Source organism: Ylistrum balloti, unplaced genomic scaffold (genome assembly GCF_031769215.1).
Source record: "Ylistrum balloti isolate Yb309-2 unplaced genomic scaffold, AGI_CSIRO_Ybal_v1 Utg369668, whole genome shotgun sequence".
NCBI lineage: Eukaryota > Metazoa > Mollusca > Bivalvia > Pectinida > Pectinidae > Ylistrum > Ylistrum balloti.
Genome location: NW_026781915.1, coordinates 2,967,819 through 2,987,468, shown reverse-complemented (window position 1 = coordinate 2,987,468; position 19,650 = coordinate 2,967,819). Strand labels below are relative to the sequence as shown.

Genomic DNA, 19,650 nt, shown 5'->3' with positions numbered 1-19,650 from the left:
ACCAGGATTGAATAAGGGTATAAGGGAGGGATTTCTCAAAGCTTTAACTCCATGCTAAATTATATCATAAGACAATTCAAGTACATTTTGTATCTTACAAATCAAGAAAGTACCCAGTACAACATTAAATGTAATTTCATTGTCAACTAGCTCAGTGTAGGAGACTGCATAAGGATAGGGAAGATCAGGACGGGAGTGAATAGAGTTGAGGAAGACCAGGGTACAATTGATATAGGATGGAGAAGGATCAGAGTAGGAGTAAATGAGGATGGAGGGGGATCAGGGTAGGAGAGAATTAGAATGGAGGGGGATCAGTGTAGGAGTAAAGGAAGATGGAGGGGGAACAGTGAAGGAGTAAATGAGGATGGAGGTGGACAGTGAAGGAGTAAATGAGGATGGAGGGGAACAGGGTAGGAGTTAAAGAGGATGGAGGGGGAACAATGTAGGAGTAAATGAGGATGGAGGGGGATCAGGGTAGGAGAGAATTAGGATGGAGGGGGATCAGTGTAGGAGTTAAAGAGGATGGAGGGGGAACAGTGTAGGAGTAAATGAGGATGGAGGGGGAACAGTGTAGGAGTAAATGAGGATGGAGGGGGAACAGTGTAGGAGTAAATGAGGATGGAGGGGAACAGTTTAGGAGTAAATCAGGATGGAGGGGGAACAGTGAAGGAGTAAATGAGGATGGAGGGGGAACAGTGAAGGAGTAAATGAGGATGGAGGGGAACAGTTTAGGAGTAAATGAGGATGGAGGGGGAACAGTTAAGGAGAACAGGAGAATGAACTCCAAAAAAATAGGAGAAAATGAGGATGGAGGGGGAACAGTGAAGGAGTAAATGAGGATGGCGCAGGATCAGGGTAGGAGAGACTTAGGATGGGAACAGTGAAGGAGTAAATGAGGATGGAGGGGGAACAGTGTAGGAGTAAATGAGGATGGAGGGGGAACAGTGAAGGAGTAAATGAGGATGGAGGGGGAACAGTCAAGGAGTAAATGAGGATGGAGGGGGAACAGTGTAGGAGTAAATGAGGATGGAGGGGAACAGTGTAGGAGTAAATGAGGATGGAGGGGGAACAGTGAAGGAGTAAATGAGGATGGAGGGGGAACAGTGAAGGAGTAAATGAGGATGGAGGGGGAACAGTGTAGGAGTAAATGAGGATGGGGGAGGGGAACAGTGTAGGAGAAAATGAAGATGGAGGGGGAACAGGATGAAGTGAATAGTTATGGGCAGGATATCAGTTAGGTTTACTAGGGCAGAGGGGCGTTCAAGGTCAGCAAAAAATGAGATAGAGAATGAGGGAAGAATGTGGTTAGGGAAGAATATCAGAGCAGTAGAAAAGTGAAATCCGGGTATAATGGAGGAAGAAGAGAGTTGTATGGGTCTGTAAGAGTTTTCTAAGGTACAAGGTAAACATAAACATACTTTGCAAAATCTGGATCAATATACATGACACAAAATTTGTCCTATTGACTGCACTGGTTTTGTACAAACTAAGATCTATTGAATACAATATTGCATGCATGTACATAATCAATTTGTACACAGCTGGTAAAAGACTGGCAACATGTGGTCCAGTTACAGCCTTAAGTCTACTATAAATTCGTGTTATGCAAAGTTGTGGAGCTGAAGGACTATATTTTCACAAAGACATTTTAATCTTTTTGAGGTTTTCTGTCAGGACAACTAGTAGAATTTTATCTGTAATTAACTGATCTACTGATAATGTTTGTGCCTACCTGGTATTCAAGTACTTACTACTCACGGCTTTTTTTCACTGGTTTGGGATGGGACATTTTGGCTTCATTTTAATTGACAAATTGTGAAGGAAATTTCCAAGGGTAAATTGCAAATTTTGGGAATGGGGGTTAAATATGAAATAATTTCAATGGAAATGAGGCAAACTATTGGCCACCAGAAGTCTTGAGAAAAGCCTTGCTTGTAAGTCACAGGTTTGGTTTACATTGAATACATTGTAACTATTTTACTTCACTGATGAACTAAGTTAGCAAATGAAACACTAATAATGAAGTCTGTGGTATATGAAATTTAGAATTTTTGACTGAAAACTTCTCATATTTCTGAATTTTTTGTATATACCTAGCCTTGAGACACTTGGTGTTATCTTTAAAAGACTTTCAAAATAATCGTCTTTGAATCTATCTTGTTTTCACTTGGGATCTCTGTCCATTGTGGTACAATTTCAAGATACTGAAATTTTGCTTCGTAAGGAAAAATCTATTGAGATGTGTATACAATGTGTATTAGAACTACAGGATTTTTATATTTCATTTTTCACTGAACGTTTAATCTAATTATGTTATATTACCTATTTGGTATAAAAAGATAACAATGGTAACAATGATTTTAAAATTCTTTTTCTATTTCTAGATTAAGGAGTTGTAAACAGATATCATGATAAACATTACTTTCATTTCATTCCTTTTAATTCTGATAGGTTTAGATATAATATATATAAATCTTCATTGAATGTTACACAAATTATGGTATGTTGATTTGGTTTTACAGAAAAGTGTTGATGTCAGTGTATAGATCTGTAAAGGCTCTCATGCCTCAAGGCTCTCTTGTCTCAATAATTATTCTTATATATATTAAGGGACATTTTTTTTCCTGATGGGAAGTTTGATTCACTAAGCTAATGGTAAAGTGAATTTTAATGGAACAAGAGAAAAAGGATAGTGACATTTTATTTCATTTTCATGATGTTGATATAGAGTAAGTAGGGTATCTACTACTTTTTAAATCTATAACTTTTCTTAAGGCAAAATTTTATTTCAAATTAATGATGACATTGCAATATTTGTTGGAAAAGTGCTCTTCTTGTGAAAAATGACATTTTTTGTGATGATAAGAGCTACAGAGCTATTACCTTTTTTATTTGAAACATAATTCATTTCATTTTTAGTAAAAAAAATATATTTTTGTGAAGTCATGCAAGAGAACTTTAATTTCTTTCATAAATACTTGTATTTGGTACATTTGTAAGAAGGAAGCATACAGGTATATGTTTATTGGTGTCAGTAGTATGGTGTGATAGGGTGCACAATTTTTACCAGACAGTATGTTGATATCTGCATGGTTAAAGTTGTCCTGAATGTATCTGAATGAACAGGTTGTGAATGTCTTCCTTGTAATATTTACATATTGGTAGACAAAGAACGCAAAATCTGAAAAGGAGTTGTTTTAGATTTAAAGTCAATGTTTTTAAAAAAATTCAAAGTGAAATTAATATTTTTGAAGGAGAAGTCAGTTGAAGGCATGTTGAATAAGGATGATGACTTTTTTCCCTTAAAAAAAACTCTTTTATCCTCTTTTCATTCATTTGTATTTTGCATTCCTGTATCCCAAATGATAGCCGTCGTTCTGTCCATGTTTGTATGATATTGTTTTGCAGGCTGTACATATTGGAATTTTAGGTATAGAAGAGTTTAAAATGATATGAATCTGCCAGGCCCATTTAACTGATAAATGAAATGGTATATTACATCTAGTGATCAATACAAATTATCGCTGACCTGTGTTCATGATCGAAGCTTACAGATTGATCAGGCTGAGAATCACACTCCATTATAATATCAAGTATCGCCAAACTCCTAGCAGCCGATGTTAATTCCGCAAAATTAGACCATTATTCTGACAGAAATTACAACCAGGCATGTGGTTGGTTGTGTAAATAATTCAAGTAGAGTATAAATTACCATGTACACTTTTTAAGTGGGTTGTCAAATAAACATTATATTTGTTAAGAAACTTCTATAGCTTCAATGCATCATTCACATAAATTTCTATGTATTTGAAGTATGAGTTAACAGTACATAGCTTTGGAATCTCTTCATCATGGAAAGTTTGCATTTGGGATATAATCAAGATATATGTCTGTATTGAAAGACTACATATTTATCTTTCTCAGTTAGCATTTATACTGGCTAATGTGGGGAGTATTTTTATTTTCTTTTGTGTTGAGATATATTCATCTTAATTTCAATGTTTACTTGAAGTTTTGAGGTTATTTCTGAAATGCAATCTTGTTTTCTTAAATTGTCACGGGTCATCAAAAAAACATACAGTGGTAAATCCCCAATTTTTCTATATCAAGTTTGTTATGGTTTCATGACAGGCACCAGCCCAGTGTTACAAAACTACCACCACTTAAATGGTCCTGAAAGAGTTCAGATTGCATGCCTCTATTGTTCTGTGACAAACAGAATCAGATTATATAAAGAAAAAGAATGTTGATGTACTTGCATTTCAGCCAATGACTGTGCACCAGCTTGTGTTACTTTCTCAAACAGTTTTAACAGTTTAACAGGTAAATCATATGCCCAAATGATTCCCAATATTTGAGCATTCTCACTCACAGAACCATGTGACTATAGACATTATCCATATCTGACGTTTCTCTTCAAGGAGTTAATCAATTTTTCATACAGATATCGATGATTTGAACAATTTTGGGGTTTTGACATATGTCACTAAATGTTGAATTAGCTGTTTTCACAGTGAAATCAAATTATGCAACTTGACACGGTGGCACTGTTGTTGAACCTAAACAAGTCCATCAGCTTTTTGCAACCAAGCATTTCCCTTTGACTTTTGACATAACGGCATATTTTTGGACAAGACACTGATTTTTTCTTTTTCAATTTATAGTGACTGTAGCTCCAGCAGCAGTTTTGTGAAGCAAGTCCTAAAGATATCACTTGTGAAGAAATAAAAGTGGAAAAAATCAATCCATACTATAAGTCATAAAGTTGTGACACGGAAGTGGAAGTTCAAGTAATGCTTTGTGCCAATGGCGGATAGCAACATGGAGGACGTAGAAATAAACAATCACATGTGCAGACAAGAATCTGGTTTAATGAGACTTCGCGATCAGTTTCATATCAAGCAAACCTAAAAAATGAAACATCACAAAACAAGTTAGGAACACAATAAATACACTATTCAAGGAAGGGAGAATTTCTTATACTTTAGGGTGAATAGATATTGTCACCAAATATTTTGTCACATTTATTATTGACCACAATGAAATACATTGTTGGATAATACCATGCTCGCTCCACATGTCATATTAATGAAGGTGTGTGAGGAAAGCTCATAAAGACATCACAGAACAGTGCATGAGAACCTTCATGAAAGTTTGATAAACTGAAAAAGAAAATTCTTTAATTTTCCTTCTTTGCTTTACCAAAGTGTCAGGATATTATTTGCTAGACTGAACAAGTTTTAACTTAACATGTCAGATGGTCAGACACAGTTTTGCACACACTGACAGGCTTCAACACTTTTGATAAATAGGATCTTTCTTTTTGTATTCTATTATGTACAAATATTTAAACCGCATAAAAATGTGGATATTTTCATTCCAGCCATGACAAATTAACCATGTGTTTTTGTTTCCTGAAACATCATTTAAATCTTGACCTTTACATTACAGCAGAGGAAGAATGGCCTACAATTTCACGTTTTGAGAGGATTTATTATGAGATTCTGTTCTACAGCCAAGGGCCCCTCGATGGCTATCTCCTTGGTAAGTAAGCTTTGAACAGTGACTGCACTTGTAGTGACAAAAGCCTAGCCTTGGTGAAATAATGCCAATATTTATATTAACAATGACACTAAAGAGATGATGGAGATTCTTGATTACAAAAATAATGGCCTTTTTATTAGAAAACTATTCCCGAATTTGTTGTCCACCAGATAAAACTGTCACAGCTTACAGGCTTACAAGCAGAATTTTTGCAGTGTAAAAAGTCAACATTAAATCTCAGCAACACAACTTATTTCTTTGCATAAGATTTTGTCCATTTGCAATATATTAAGGTTCTAGGCACTACATTATGTTCCAAATCCTGCAGTCAAAGAATTCACACTTTTTAGAAAAAACTTGAAATTCACTCTTTTTTCATTAATGTAATTGACTAATATTGAATTAGCATTTATGCAGTCCCATATGAAGATTGTTGGGGAAGTTATATTTGTCTTATAAAGCTTATTCCTGTTTCTATTGAGAAGTTTGTCATATTTACTTACATATACTGTAATTTGTATTCAGGTAAGTTTCTGCATTAAGCAATTAAGGAAAAAAATAAATAAAACGGTCACTGAATGTTGTCCTATAGATATAAACAGGTGAATATTTACATGTTGAATATAAATGAATTTTTTTCACTTCGATAACCTGTGTGTACAGTTGTAAGTAAGTGTTGGAATGCAGCAGTGATTGATAGGTAATCCATCATATGTCACCTTACTTAACCTTTAAGGTAAACATACAGGTATAGCGGAACAGATAAAGACTAATTGATAATATCACATCTCATTAGAACACCTCATTAGGGCACCTGTCTATCAGGATGAAACGTTTATAGATGTTGTCATCATCACTTGATCATACCTCCCATCAATGTTATCCCTCCTTACACATAATCATCAAACCACAGTATAATGTAGGATCCTCTCTGTCAAGTTGTGATCAGTCATTGGCAGGTATTGTTGTAGTGAAACAGTACAGGGTCGATCACCGGTAACTATACTTATATCAGTTCTTAACTATAATGTGCTTGTAAAGGTCTTGGACATGTGTCAAGGTCAACTTTTTTTAATTGCTAAATCTGGTAATAGGCCAGATGTTAAATTGAGGTCAAGGTCATATATATCCACTCATTGTCAAGGCAAAAGATCTGTATACTGAATCTCAGTGTTAGATCAGCTGTTTTGAGATTAATGTCCTTTTAAAATCATACATCTTCCTCATTAACAAGGCTTTTTCTGCTTCATCACACTGAAAGGTTTTTCTCTCGAATAATTGGACACTTGACCATTCTACATATGATAAACTGAGGTATAACAGGTCATATTCGACTTAAGTTTATAAGTAATAATTAAAACTTCAGTCTGATATAGAGGAATGGCTTGTTTCCTTCTTGTATACCCAACTCTTCCTAGGTGTGATTGTAAATTCAAAACCACTTCATTTTCACATTAAAATATGACACATCTATCAGCAGGTGTCTTGGGGTTCTACATTCAGTAACAGGAATACTGTCATGGCAACACAATAAAAAATCTAATCGATTTGACAATTATCTCTGAAAAGCTGAAGCAGTCATCTTGAAAATTACAGACATAAATCAATAGTGTGAGGTGGAACAAATCCCTGAAAGTATACAATGGAGATTGTTTGTGTACTGCTCACTTAAACCTATCATATGGTTTAATTGAACCAATTAACCCTAATTTTCCTATAATTTCTAACTTTCCATAGAAATTCACTTCATAGAGTCAGGTTATTATTCCGAAGAAGATAAGACAGTCATACAGTTTTTTAAAATTAATTTCCTGTATTTGATGCAATTAGTAAATGCTTCACTGCATTTATGTATATTTTGTTAAAGATGATAATAGAGATAACATCACACAAGGGATAATGATTCTTAAGTTGTCATGTGTCTTCATTACCATGGATATGGATTATGTAATTGGGAAAGATAATGACAAGATGTGCTTCAAAATTTTATTTGAGTGGTCATGTTGTAAAGAGAAATATTAATGAAAAAGGTCTTTATTTGACACCTGTGACTTACAAGCTGTGCCAATCTAGATCATACAGAAAATATAGGTCCGTATTTTATAGCAAGCATTTTCTTAATAGGAAATTCCGTTACCAAGGGAACATATACATTGTTTTGATTATTAGCACCAAAGATATGAAATAGGTTGGAAAGTAAAGGTGGTATGACATTTGTCTTGTGGATCATGATGGTGCTGTCCTTGAATCCCTGGAAGTTATTTGTTATTGCCTTGTGACTTTTTGGCTGGTTCATACGGTACAATTTCAATGAATTGCTTTGAAGAAAGATGAAATCTGCCCTTGTCTAAGAAATATCTAAAGTCTTTTTTATTTTAAATTACTTTGCCCGTTTCTCAGAATTATTGATCTAGATATGGTGCAGTTATTCAGAACAAAATGTTTTCGTATTAAACTGTCCAAATGGACTCTCTCATTCTTTGACACAGACTTGAACAGGCTGTTCTTATTGTGGGTTATATAATGAAGCAGTAATGTTTATTTATGTGTGATAATACAACCTATAGGTCTGGAGGGGAGAAAGTTATAACAATTGAATTCAATCTGATAAATCTGTTGCTAAAAATATCTGAGGGCCTACATTACCTACAGGTAAATCACTCAAGATCACAAGTTTCCATGAAATCTGACGATCTCTACAATCATGATTATGATACAAACTTGAATAACAGAAGTCTACTAGTTAAATTAAGTTTGCTAAGATTGCATAATTAATATGATTGAAATTTTTGAAAGTCGCTGTTATTTTTTTAATTCACATTCCTCTCATTTTCATTTTAGTCTTATGACCATTTAATTTCCTTTATTCCAAAGCACAAAGTCTGGGAAGTGATTAAATCCATAGATATCTCATCATTTAGACTTTTCATAAAGAATTATTTTCTTATAATATCTGTCATTGGCCTTTAGTTTTACAAGTTCACATGAATACATGAATCAACAAAGTGATTCAAATTATGTTAATGAACAAAGGAAATAGTGAATCTCCAACCAGAAAATGAGATAAGAAAAATGACTGATACTTAAACATTGAACTGCTTTGAGTTGGCATTCATGGTTTGATGAATGCCAACTGGATACAGTTTTGTTACAACAGATATACAGTGTCAATACCTGTAGCTGATAAATTATACACAGGAAATCATTTTTGGACATTTTTTAATTGGTAAGATCCATTTATTGTTTTCTATATCTGTTGTTTCCTAAAATTGTCTTGAGATGTGGAAACTTAAAAGTTTTTTTTCTGTCTGTGTTAAAGCCATGTGAATTTAAGCAGAGCCTTAGAGCATCTAACCCAGATGGTGTTGAGTCTTGTTAAATGTGAATATCTAAAACAAATTGGTTCCTTAAACAGTTTATAACAGTTTTCAGACAATTCCCACCAAAATATAAGATCCCAAGATGATCCACTGTAGAGAGAGTACACTGACTAAGATATGTAATCTGCAGGAAAGGTCTCCCAGCTCTTTTCAAACCCTAGAGGCACATGTACTTGTGAGACATGCAAGTCTGGGACGCCAAGACTTGGTGACCCGAAGACTTGACACTCAAGGCACCGAGATATACCACTGCTACATCAGGAAGTGCCTACTAGCTCCTACACATGACTTTAGATTTACTGACTTATTTGCATTTTTTTCTGACTAGATACACAAATAAGTCAATGGTTTTTGAAACTGTCATATTATCAGATGAGTTCATTGTAAGCAAATTTTACATGTCATCTTTTTCAACCACGAAATTAAAATCTTCAGTCTGTATTTACATAGTTGTGCATTTGTTAGGGACATAATATTAAGTGTCCTGTTATGTTATTCAGGTATAGGAAGAAGAACATTCTGTCAGAGTCTGATAGGTTAACAGAGTTTAGTATAGAATCAGTTTTAGTCAAAGTTAGCTTTTTATTAGCCCACATTAATCAATAGAAATTAAGTAATTTGTGACAAAACTATAATTCCAAAAAGTCTTAAACGGTATCAGGATTTTTCCTGACTCTCAAAATCCTTCCTTCATTTTGACTCCTGAAATTGATTAACGACCAGTGAAATAATAATGTTTTACTCTATTTCTTATATGATGTGAGTCCCAGGCCTCACTTGTATAAAATATCTCAATTTCAGATTTCCTCAAGCCCAGATTTTCCTCAGCTAATATCTCCTTGAAAATATCTTGTATGAAAATTCCTCAAGGAATTTCAGGACATCCTAGCCGATGACTTCCTCCTGTTCCTTGAGAAAATTTTATACAAGCAGTTTTTGAGGAGATATCAGCTGAGGAAAATCTCGACTTGAGGAAATCTCAAGTTGAGATGTTTTATACAAGTGGGGCCTGGTCTCTTACAATTCATAAATTTGAGAGTTCTAAGTAAAACCCTTAGTACAGATAAACAGTGAAGATTAAAGGTGTTAGAGTTATTTAGAGTTTATAGGGATAGGTATCATATCTTCTCTTAAAGATTTGATTCCAAAATAGTCATTTTTGTTCTTTAGATTATGTAGTTTTACATTAATAAATGTTTTTTTAATGTGTCGTGTGGGTCAAAATGTAAAACACCCACTCATGTTTAAGTTTAAACCGGTTTTTATGAAAACTGTTACTAACCTACTGTTGGTTTTAAAAAGAAGATTGATTGTCTATGCATAGTTGTTTGAAGAGATGGTTTTGAACTTTATTTAAACATAGTTAGTTTTATTATGATGTGTATATTTTGGTTCTCTGTAAGCTTACATACAGATAAACAGGTCCAAGGCAGAGTTCAAGTATTAAGATGGTCTCCTCTGTGTGAAGACTTATTTGTAAACAGGGGTTGTATGGTCATTAACACTCGTAAAAGTAAGTAGTGATCTAAAGGGTTTAAAGAATGACATTTACTGTATTTAGACAAATCCATTGTGTAATGTTTGAGATCAGCAAGATGAATCAAATTCTACTGATGTATATATATATTTTTTTAATTCAAATTTAACATTGCACCACTTAAAATTACAAATAGTTAAAGTGTCCAATGAAACCCTTGCAAAAGACTCCTTGAATATGACCTGGTAATTTTGTATAGGTATGCATTTCTAGTTTAAATAGATTATTTAGATTCTTGCATTTCACAGTATTGCAATATACATCATTCACTTAAGTGGTTCATAAATCATATACTTGACTAAACCGGAACTTTAGTCTAAAGATAATTTTTTTTGTTCAATTTTCTAAAATGTTTTAAATTCATGATTATCTTTTCAGTTCATATGTTATTTAACCAATAAAAGAATTTAACGAGCAGGTTCAGGCAGTTTTACTTTGAAGCTGATCTTCCAACATAAAAAAGGAATGTTCACTGGGCTCTCTAAACTATATTTAATATACAACTCTTCTGTCTCTTTTCGATGCTTTTCCAGTGGTATTTTAATGAGACAAAAACACATCTTTCTTTTCAATTATCACCAAGCAAGTCTATTGTACTTGAATATTTTTGTCTTTGAGTTTAAGGTGACCTAAAATTTCTTTCAGAAAGCTGAAGTTACCATACAAAGGAAATTATGACACCTGGGTCATTTCATATCAATAGCTATAGGAAGGTTGTTGATGATAAAGATCTTGTCTGTCTGCAGGCAAAGTACAGAACGTGCGAATGGTATTTTCTCATACTAAGCCAGTGCTGATTGAAATCTTAGGTGTTTAGGGTAATGTTCAGCTCCACAAAATGACTATATGTTGACATCAATACAGAAGAGACTATTGTGATATTTGTCAAAATTTTCTTCAAGGTTTACACAGGAAAATTCTATTGGTTTGAACTGTAATTAGGGATGTCACAGGAGTGTTACAGGATAGACACTGGGATACAGCACTAAGATAGAAATATTATATTGGTTCTACACATTGGGGCTAAAGACAATGGTGTAGTGTTAGTCTATTTCTTACACACTCTGTAAGTAAGGATGTTCTATGGGTCTTACCTGCCAGCTTATAGACAGGTATGATCTCTTGGTCTTAACTGAGGGCTTAGACAGAAATGTTCTATTGGTCTTAACTGAGGGCTTAGACAGAAATGTTCTATTGGTCTTAACTGAGGGCTTAGACAGAAATGTTCTATTGGTCTTAACTGAGGGCTTAGACAGAAATGTTCTATTGGTCTTAACTGAGGGCTTAGACAGAAATGTTCTATTGGTCTTAACTGAGGGCTTAGACAGAAATGTTCTATTGGTCTTAACTGAGGGCTTAGACAGAAATGTTCTATTGGTCTTAACTGAGGGCTTAGACAGAAATGTTCTATTGGTCTTAACTGAGGGCTTAGACAGAAATGTTCTATTGGTCTTAACTGAGGGCTTAGACAGAAATGTTATATTGGTCTTAACTGAGGGATTAGACAGAAATGTTCTATTGGTCTTAACTGAGGGCTTAGACAGAAATGTTCTATTGGTCTTAACTGAGGGCTTAGACAGAAATGTTATATTGGTCTTAACTGAGGGCTTAGACAGAAATGTTCTATTGGTCTTAACTGAGGGCTTAGACAGAAATGTTATATTGGTCTTAACTGAGGGCTTAGACAGAAATGTTATATTGGTCTTAACTGAGGGCTTTGACAGAGTGGATGTTATGGTCTTAACTATAGACTTCGACAGGGTCAGGGATGTTATATAAGTTTGAAATGAGGGCTTAGACAGAGATGATTTATAATTCTTAACTGAAGGCTTAAACAGGGATGTTATATAGGTCTTAACTGAAGACTTAAACAGGGATGTTCTATTGATCTTAACTGATGACTTATACAGGGAAGCCATGTAAGTCTTGGTTGAGTGCCTAAACAGAGATATTATATAAGTTTTAACTGAGGGCTTAGACAGGAGTGTTTGATTGGTTCTAATTGAGGACTTTGACAAGAATGTTATATCAGTCTTAACTGCAGACTTATACAGGGATGTTATATTGGTCAAATGGACCTTAACACATGGAATAGGTCCCTATATGGTGTCGGTGGGGGAGTCAGAGACCTTGATGGACTTGGAAAGTTTCCAATGGGTTCTGGAGATATGGAACAAGGACTCTGTGAGTTATAGGGCCTCCGTTCTGTGTCGTGGTTACTTTTTCCTCTATCCCGTTTTTGGTGTGGTGATTACTTGTGGAATTTGTTGATCCACTCTCAAGCAGTTCTTTCAACATCAGTTGCCTCATTGGTGGTTGCTCATGGTAACCAGGTGACTGATTACAGTTCTGAGCCTGGTTTCTTTCATGATGTTGTTCACAGCCTCTGTCCCTATACCTGGCTTGATTGTACCCCTGATTTGAAGGTGGGTACCTCAACTGGTTACCTTGGTGGTCTGTCTGGTTACCAATGTGGTATTAGAGGTAACCATAATGACCTTTCCCATATAGAGATGGTGAATATGGATGCTTGATTAAGGGCTTAAATAGAAATCATGTAATTATTGATAGACAGGAAATTGTTTTCTATTGGTCATAAAAAGGTTGCAAACAAAAGTTTTGTTTTCCTTTGTACTAACCAATAAAGTTTACAGGACTGCATGATGCAGGGATGTTAATTGGGCTGACCTATTTAGCATGCATTGGCCTTTTCAGGTATTCATGAGAAAAAGTCGTTAAGTGAAGGAGTTTGAATACGGTATCTGTATATTCTGTCACATGACTTAGAAAGGTATGTTGTACCTACAGCAAAAGGATGCTGATTGTATCTCCACAATGTATTGCCTAAAATCTGCCCAGGATATACATTTCCTGTATATAAAGTTGCTGACAGATATGCCTTGTACCTGTCGACGATTATTGATGTACTTGTGATACCTGTATCACAAGGAAACACCACGATTTACCAGATAACTGCCAGGTAATGTCAGGTAATGCCAGGTTTTGCCTGGTAATGTCAGATTCTGTAAAGTTTTTACACCTAATATTACCTGCAGTTGTCACCTGTGATGCGTGGTTTATACCTGTGGAAACAATTACAGTGGCGTCCTGCTTTATGGCTTAGTCACGGAAACTGACATGTAACTGTCAGGGAAGCGTTTTAAATGATAATCTATTTTATCTGATCAGAAAATGTTAAGAATGTTGATTTTTTAATTTATAAAATTTTCTATAGAAGCATATGTATGGTTTGTTTTATCATCCACTGGGCTTCTTTCCCTTACAATAACCACCATCGTTCTAATACAAGTCAGAAAATGTTGACTTTCTTGACAGTGAGATGAAATTCGGTGTATTGTTGAATTGTTGTGTATCAAACTAAGGAATTCATGAAACCTTATATGTATAAACTTAGGCTATCTGTGGCTGTTGGGCTGTTCAAATTACCCTACATTCAGGGTCCATTATCCATCCCTCCATCCCTAGTGTTGCCTGTTTGTTATTAGGTCTGATCAGAAACACAAAATGGTAGACAGATGGACATCTTGGATTTTTACAATTTAGTTTGTTATCGCTATTTCTTGCGAAGTTCTGGATGGATCTCACTCAAAGTTCACTTGAAGGTTCCCTTTGTTCCCTAGTTGAGCCTGGATGATTTTGGGACTGAATAAAATAAAAAATATGGCCGATAGGTGGACATCTTTGATTTTGACTTTGAAAGATTGTTATTGCTGTTTCTTGAGAAGTAGGGGATGGATCTTTCGCAAATTTCATTTGTAGGTTATATTTTGCAGAATAATGAGATATAATAATCACACAGCATAAAAATGACTTGACCAAATAATATTTCACCATTATTTTCTTTCAAAAGTACATTCTTTAAAGATGTTGCTTACTTAAACAAACTACATATGGTTACCGATATATATGTAAAGTCTTTTTAATCAGGAAAACACATGCATTTTTTTTCTTTTGAAATTAAGGAAGCAATTATCGTAAATCACTAGAGCTTGGAATGGACAGGTATGGCATGTCAAGAAAATTTAGGAATTTAAATAGTTAAGGTACGTTCAAGTTGTTTGAACTGCTATCTTTTCCTTTATAATTGCAAAATCTTCTAATAGCCGGACGTTTCATAACCGTCTTAACATTTTCAATGTCATTTGTAAATAGGGATTGGTAAACATTTCAGGTATTCTGGGTAAACTTTGCCCTATAAGACTTTAACAATACAGCTATTGAATAGGGGTAAATAAACAAATACCTGTGTGCATGAGTTAAAGGGAAGGTGATGATTGCATTTTATTATCAGATTGAGGTAGTAGTGTTTAAATGCCTCAAAGTGTCCAGAACATTGTTCTCATCATAAACAGGTGCAAACAGTACAGGTAAACAATATCTCGTTAAGACTACCAGGTACATTTTAGCAGTAGGATGTAATACTAGAGTAGTACGTTGGTGATTCTTGTATTTTTAGATTCTAAATTTACATAGGTAAATAGAAATGGTTTTGTTTAAATCCTATCCTACAACAACACACTTGTAAGTCATGTGCATAGAGGATTGAAAAAAACTGTTAAATCTTTGAAAAAAAATTGCTTTTAAATGACATATAGGATTGTACACCATATTGTCTGATTGTTTTTGTACCAAGTTGTCTGTCAATTGATTTACTGAACCAAGAGTTTGTGCCATGATCCTAAATCTATCAAGATTTAAGTATTATACAAGGCTAAGAATAAAGCTTTTCGATCCAGATACAAGGTCATAAAAACTCCAAGATTGTTATCATAAGAAATATGAACTTTTATTGCTATTAGATAACTAGATGGAATTTGTGGTCAAGTTACACCATCATTGGTGATTAATCATGACTGATATTCTACCAAGCAACACAACAACTTGGGCTCTATCCATGATTGAAACTATCAGCATATTATCCTGATAATATTGGCCACAGGATTTTCTATATTCCCTATAGTAGTTACCTTGGGATGATGAATTGTCATAGATGGAAATTTGGTCTCAATACAGAGTTTTGGCCCTTTTAGATTTTGCTAATCAGTCTTATTTGTATACTTTATCTGCCATTAGTTGACAGAATTCAAGAATTTTGTCACCAAACCAAGAGATTTGTGGAATGTTTTTGCTCTTTCTAAATGGGAGGGAAGTTGAGATTGCAATGCAGTGACCTATAGGTCAAGGGATTGAATTAGAATTTGGTCACTGAAAAATTTGGAAACAGGATTGCAAAGGAAAAGTAATCATAGTCTTTCACATTCTTGCTTGCACTTTATATATTCTTGCCTCATATGTTCTCACGCCTGAAGGCTTACAACAAGGAAGTGAATTTGATATTTAACCTTGGCAGGAATAATGAAAAGAATGCTATTTACTGAATGTAAAAGCAGTGTTTTTTTCAATTATGCTATGAAATGATACATTTCAAAGAATGGTTGAGACCCTGATCAAATGTAGCCATATACAGTTCATAAAAATGTATTATGATTATTTTACATTTTCCCATAACAATTAAAACAAGGAGCACAAAAATGTTTTACATTAAAAGTACACACTGTGACAATACAATATTGTCATACCTGATAACTTTTTTAGATAGATGGACTCATCTGTTACAGAGTAACAATGTTCATGTTCACTGAAAACTGAAAGTAGACAGTTGGTTTTGAATTTAAACTTTTAAATGTAAAAGGAATGGAGCGTTGACAAAGATTTGGTAAAGATTGATTTGTTTAGAAAAGAATGTTTGATGATGTACAAATTAGTGTAGCTCCATACAATTAACATACATATAATTATTGAAATCCAAGAAGACTAGTCAACTTTTAAAATAAATCATAAAAAACTCTTAGAAATCAGAAAAAAAAAAAAAATGAAAAAAAGGAATTAAATATAGTTTTGACTAACAATATGAATGAGTAGGTGTTTTGTAATTTTAAACATGTCATGTTGTGGTCATTTGTATGATCATTCCAGGGGAGATTACATCTCTTTTATTACTATTTAACACATAATCCTACTGTTGACATTCCACATTAACAGGTATTGATGTTACCTCTTGTTATCTGATTGCCAGAATTTTTTTAAACATACTGTCACTATACATGGATGATCAAAATACATACATTAAAACTAGAAGCACTTATTAAAACCCACACACTAATTGATCAAGTTGAAAGACCATTTGTGTTTGAGAAAGAGTGTAAAGGCTCTTTTCTAGCATTTCAAATGTTTTTTCGCAAGCTTTTAAGGCCTAGTATTCTTAAAAGATCATCATGTGAAAATTTTAACCATGATTAATAGTTCCTTAATAACTGGTTATCGTGTTTGTATAATTTGACTTATTTTTTCAAAATGTGTCACGAAATGAGGTTAAGTGAGTGAGATTTTACAATTTTAAGTTAACAATGAACAGTGACATAAGCACAGTGACTGGGATTCACAAGCCATTTTTCCGATTAACATATTATCACAATCATGTAAACAAGAACGAAACTTAAAATGAACAGTATGTTACACTACTGTTGAACATTGAAATCATGTAATGGTTATGCATAGTACAGACATCACATAATCCTGTGAGTGAAAATGGAAGTGACATATACAAATGTATGTCCTATAGACTAGAGAGGAACAACAGACAGTTGTTCATCAGTCGGTTTTCTTATACTTACTCCATTTGAAGGAATCAATCAAGACTCTCCTGTTAATCACTGTTAAGAGTCTTTTTCTAACTTACCTCTTGAATCAATCACTCAACAGTGTACCTCTCGAATCGCTCAAATCTTGTCTGGCCTCTTTTGAATTACTTAGGAGACAAGCTGGCAGGTTTTATTTCAAGTTCATTTAAGTGTGTATGGCTTAGCTTATAGTTTGAATGAGTACCCAAGATACGCTGAAGTATTGAATGATTTTGTACGTTTTCCTATATGTTCTATACATATATATGTAAACAGAGAAGAGTAATTAACAAGATGATTGAAAAAAAACATTAAGGGGTTTTATAGTTGAACAGTGAGGGTAACAGTAATCTCCCTGTCTGATGATACATGGGTATTATAGAGGAACAGTGAGGGTAACAGTAATCTCCCTGTCTGATGATACACAGGTATTATAGTTGAACAGTGAGGGTAACAGTTATCTCCCTGTCTGATGATACACGGGTATTATAGAGGAACAGTGAGGGTAACAGTTATCTCCCTGTCTGATGATACATGGGTATTATAGAGGAACAGTGAGGGTAACAGTTATCTCCCTGTCTGATGATACATGGGTTTTATAGTTGAACAGTGAGGGTAACAGTAATCTCCCTGTCTGATGATACATGGGTTTTATAGTTGAACAGTGAGGGTAACAGTTATCTCCCTGTCTGATGATACATGGGTTTTATAGTTGAACAGTGAGGGTAACAGTTATCTCCCTGTCTGATGATACATGGGTATTATAGTTGAACAGTGAGGGTAACATTTATCTCCCTGTCTGATGATACACGGGTATTATAGTTGAACAGTGAGGGTAACAGTAATCTCCCTGTCTGATGATACATGGGTATTATAGTTGAACAGTGAGGGTAACAGTTATCTCCCTGTCTGATGATACACGGGTATTATAGTTGAACAGTGAGGGTAACAGTTATCTCCCTGTCTGATGATACATAGGTATTATAGAGGAACAGTGAGGGTAACAGTAATCTCCCTGTCTGATGATACACGGGTATTATAGTTGAACAGTGAGGGTAACAGTTATCTCCCTGTCTGATGATACATGGGTTTTATAGTTGAACAGTGAGGGTAACAGTTATCTCCCTGTCTGATGATACATAGGTATTATAGAGGAACAGGGAGGGTAACAGTTATCTCCCTGTCTGATGATACATGGGTATTATAGTTGAACAGTGAGGGTAACAGTTATCTCCCTGTCTGATGATACATAGGTATTATAGAGGAACAGTGAGGGTAACAGTTATCTCCCTGTCTGATGATACATGGGTATTATAGTTGAACAGTGATGGTAACAGTTATCTCCCTGTCTGATGATACACGGGTATTATAGAGGAACAGTGAAGGTAACAGTAATCTCCCTGTCTGATGATACATGTGTATTATAGTTGAACAGTGAGGGTAACATTTATCTCCCTGTCTGATGATACATGGGTTTTATAGTTGAACAGTGATGGTAACAGTTATCTCCCTGTCTGATGATACACGGGTATTATAGAGGAACAGTGAGGGTAACAGTTATCTCCCTGTCTGATGATACATGGGTATTATAGTTGAACAGTGAGGGTAACAGTTATCTCCCTGTCTGATGATACACGGGTATTATAGTTGACCAGTGAGGGTAACAGTAACCTCCCTGTCTGATGATACATGGGTTTTATAGTTGAACAGTGAGGGTAACAGTTATCTCCCTGTCTGATGATACATAGGTATTATAGTTGAACAGTGAGGGTAACAGTTATCTCCCTGTCTGATGATACATGGGTTTTATAGTTGAACAGTGAGGGTAACAGTAATCTCCCTGTCTGATGATACATAGGTATTATAGAGGAACAGTGAGGGTAACAGTTATCTCCCTGTCTGATGATACATGGGTTTTATAGTTGACCAGTGAGGGTAACAGTTATCTCCCTGTCTGATGATACATGGGTTTTATAGTTGAACAGTGAGGGTAACAGTAATCTCCCTGTCTGATGATACATAGGTATTATAGAGGAACAGGGAGGGTAACAGTTATCTCCCTGTCTGATGATACATGGGTTTTATAGTTGAACAGTGAGGGTAACAGTTATCTCCCTGTCTGATGATACATGGGTTTTATAGTTGAACAGTGAGGGTAACAGTAACCTCCCTGTCTGATGATACACGGGTATTATAGTTGAACAATAAGGGTAACAGTTATCTCCCTGTCTGATGATACATGGGTTTTATAGTTGACCAGTGAGGGTAACAGTTATCTCCCTGTCTGATGATACATGGGTTTTATAGTTGAACAGTGAGGGTAACAGTAACCTCCCTGTCTGATGATACATGGGTTTTATAGAGGAACAGGGAGGGTAACAGTAATCTCCCTGTCTGATGATACATGGGTTTTATAGTTGAACAGTGAGGGTAACAGTAACCTCCCTGTCTGATGATACATAGGTATTATAGAGGAACAGGGAGGGTA

The 19,650-nt window shown here is 34.9% G+C and overlaps 1 protein-coding gene across 1 annotated transcript in view; it reads left to right on the top strand.

Annotated features, from left to right (window-relative positions):
- Positions 1 to 364: 364 nt before the first annotated feature.
- Positions 365 to 19,650, top strand: part of LOC132561569 (titin-like) — a 130,975-nt gene continuing 111,689 nt past the window's right edge. Inside the window, exons 1-2 of the mRNA XM_060226259.1 lie at positions 365 to 410; positions 5,452 to 5,544. Coding sequence (XP_060082242.1) covers positions 365 to 410; positions 5,452 to 5,544 — 139 coding nt within the window. The remainder of the gene's footprint in view (positions 411 to 5,451; positions 5,545 to 19,650) is intronic.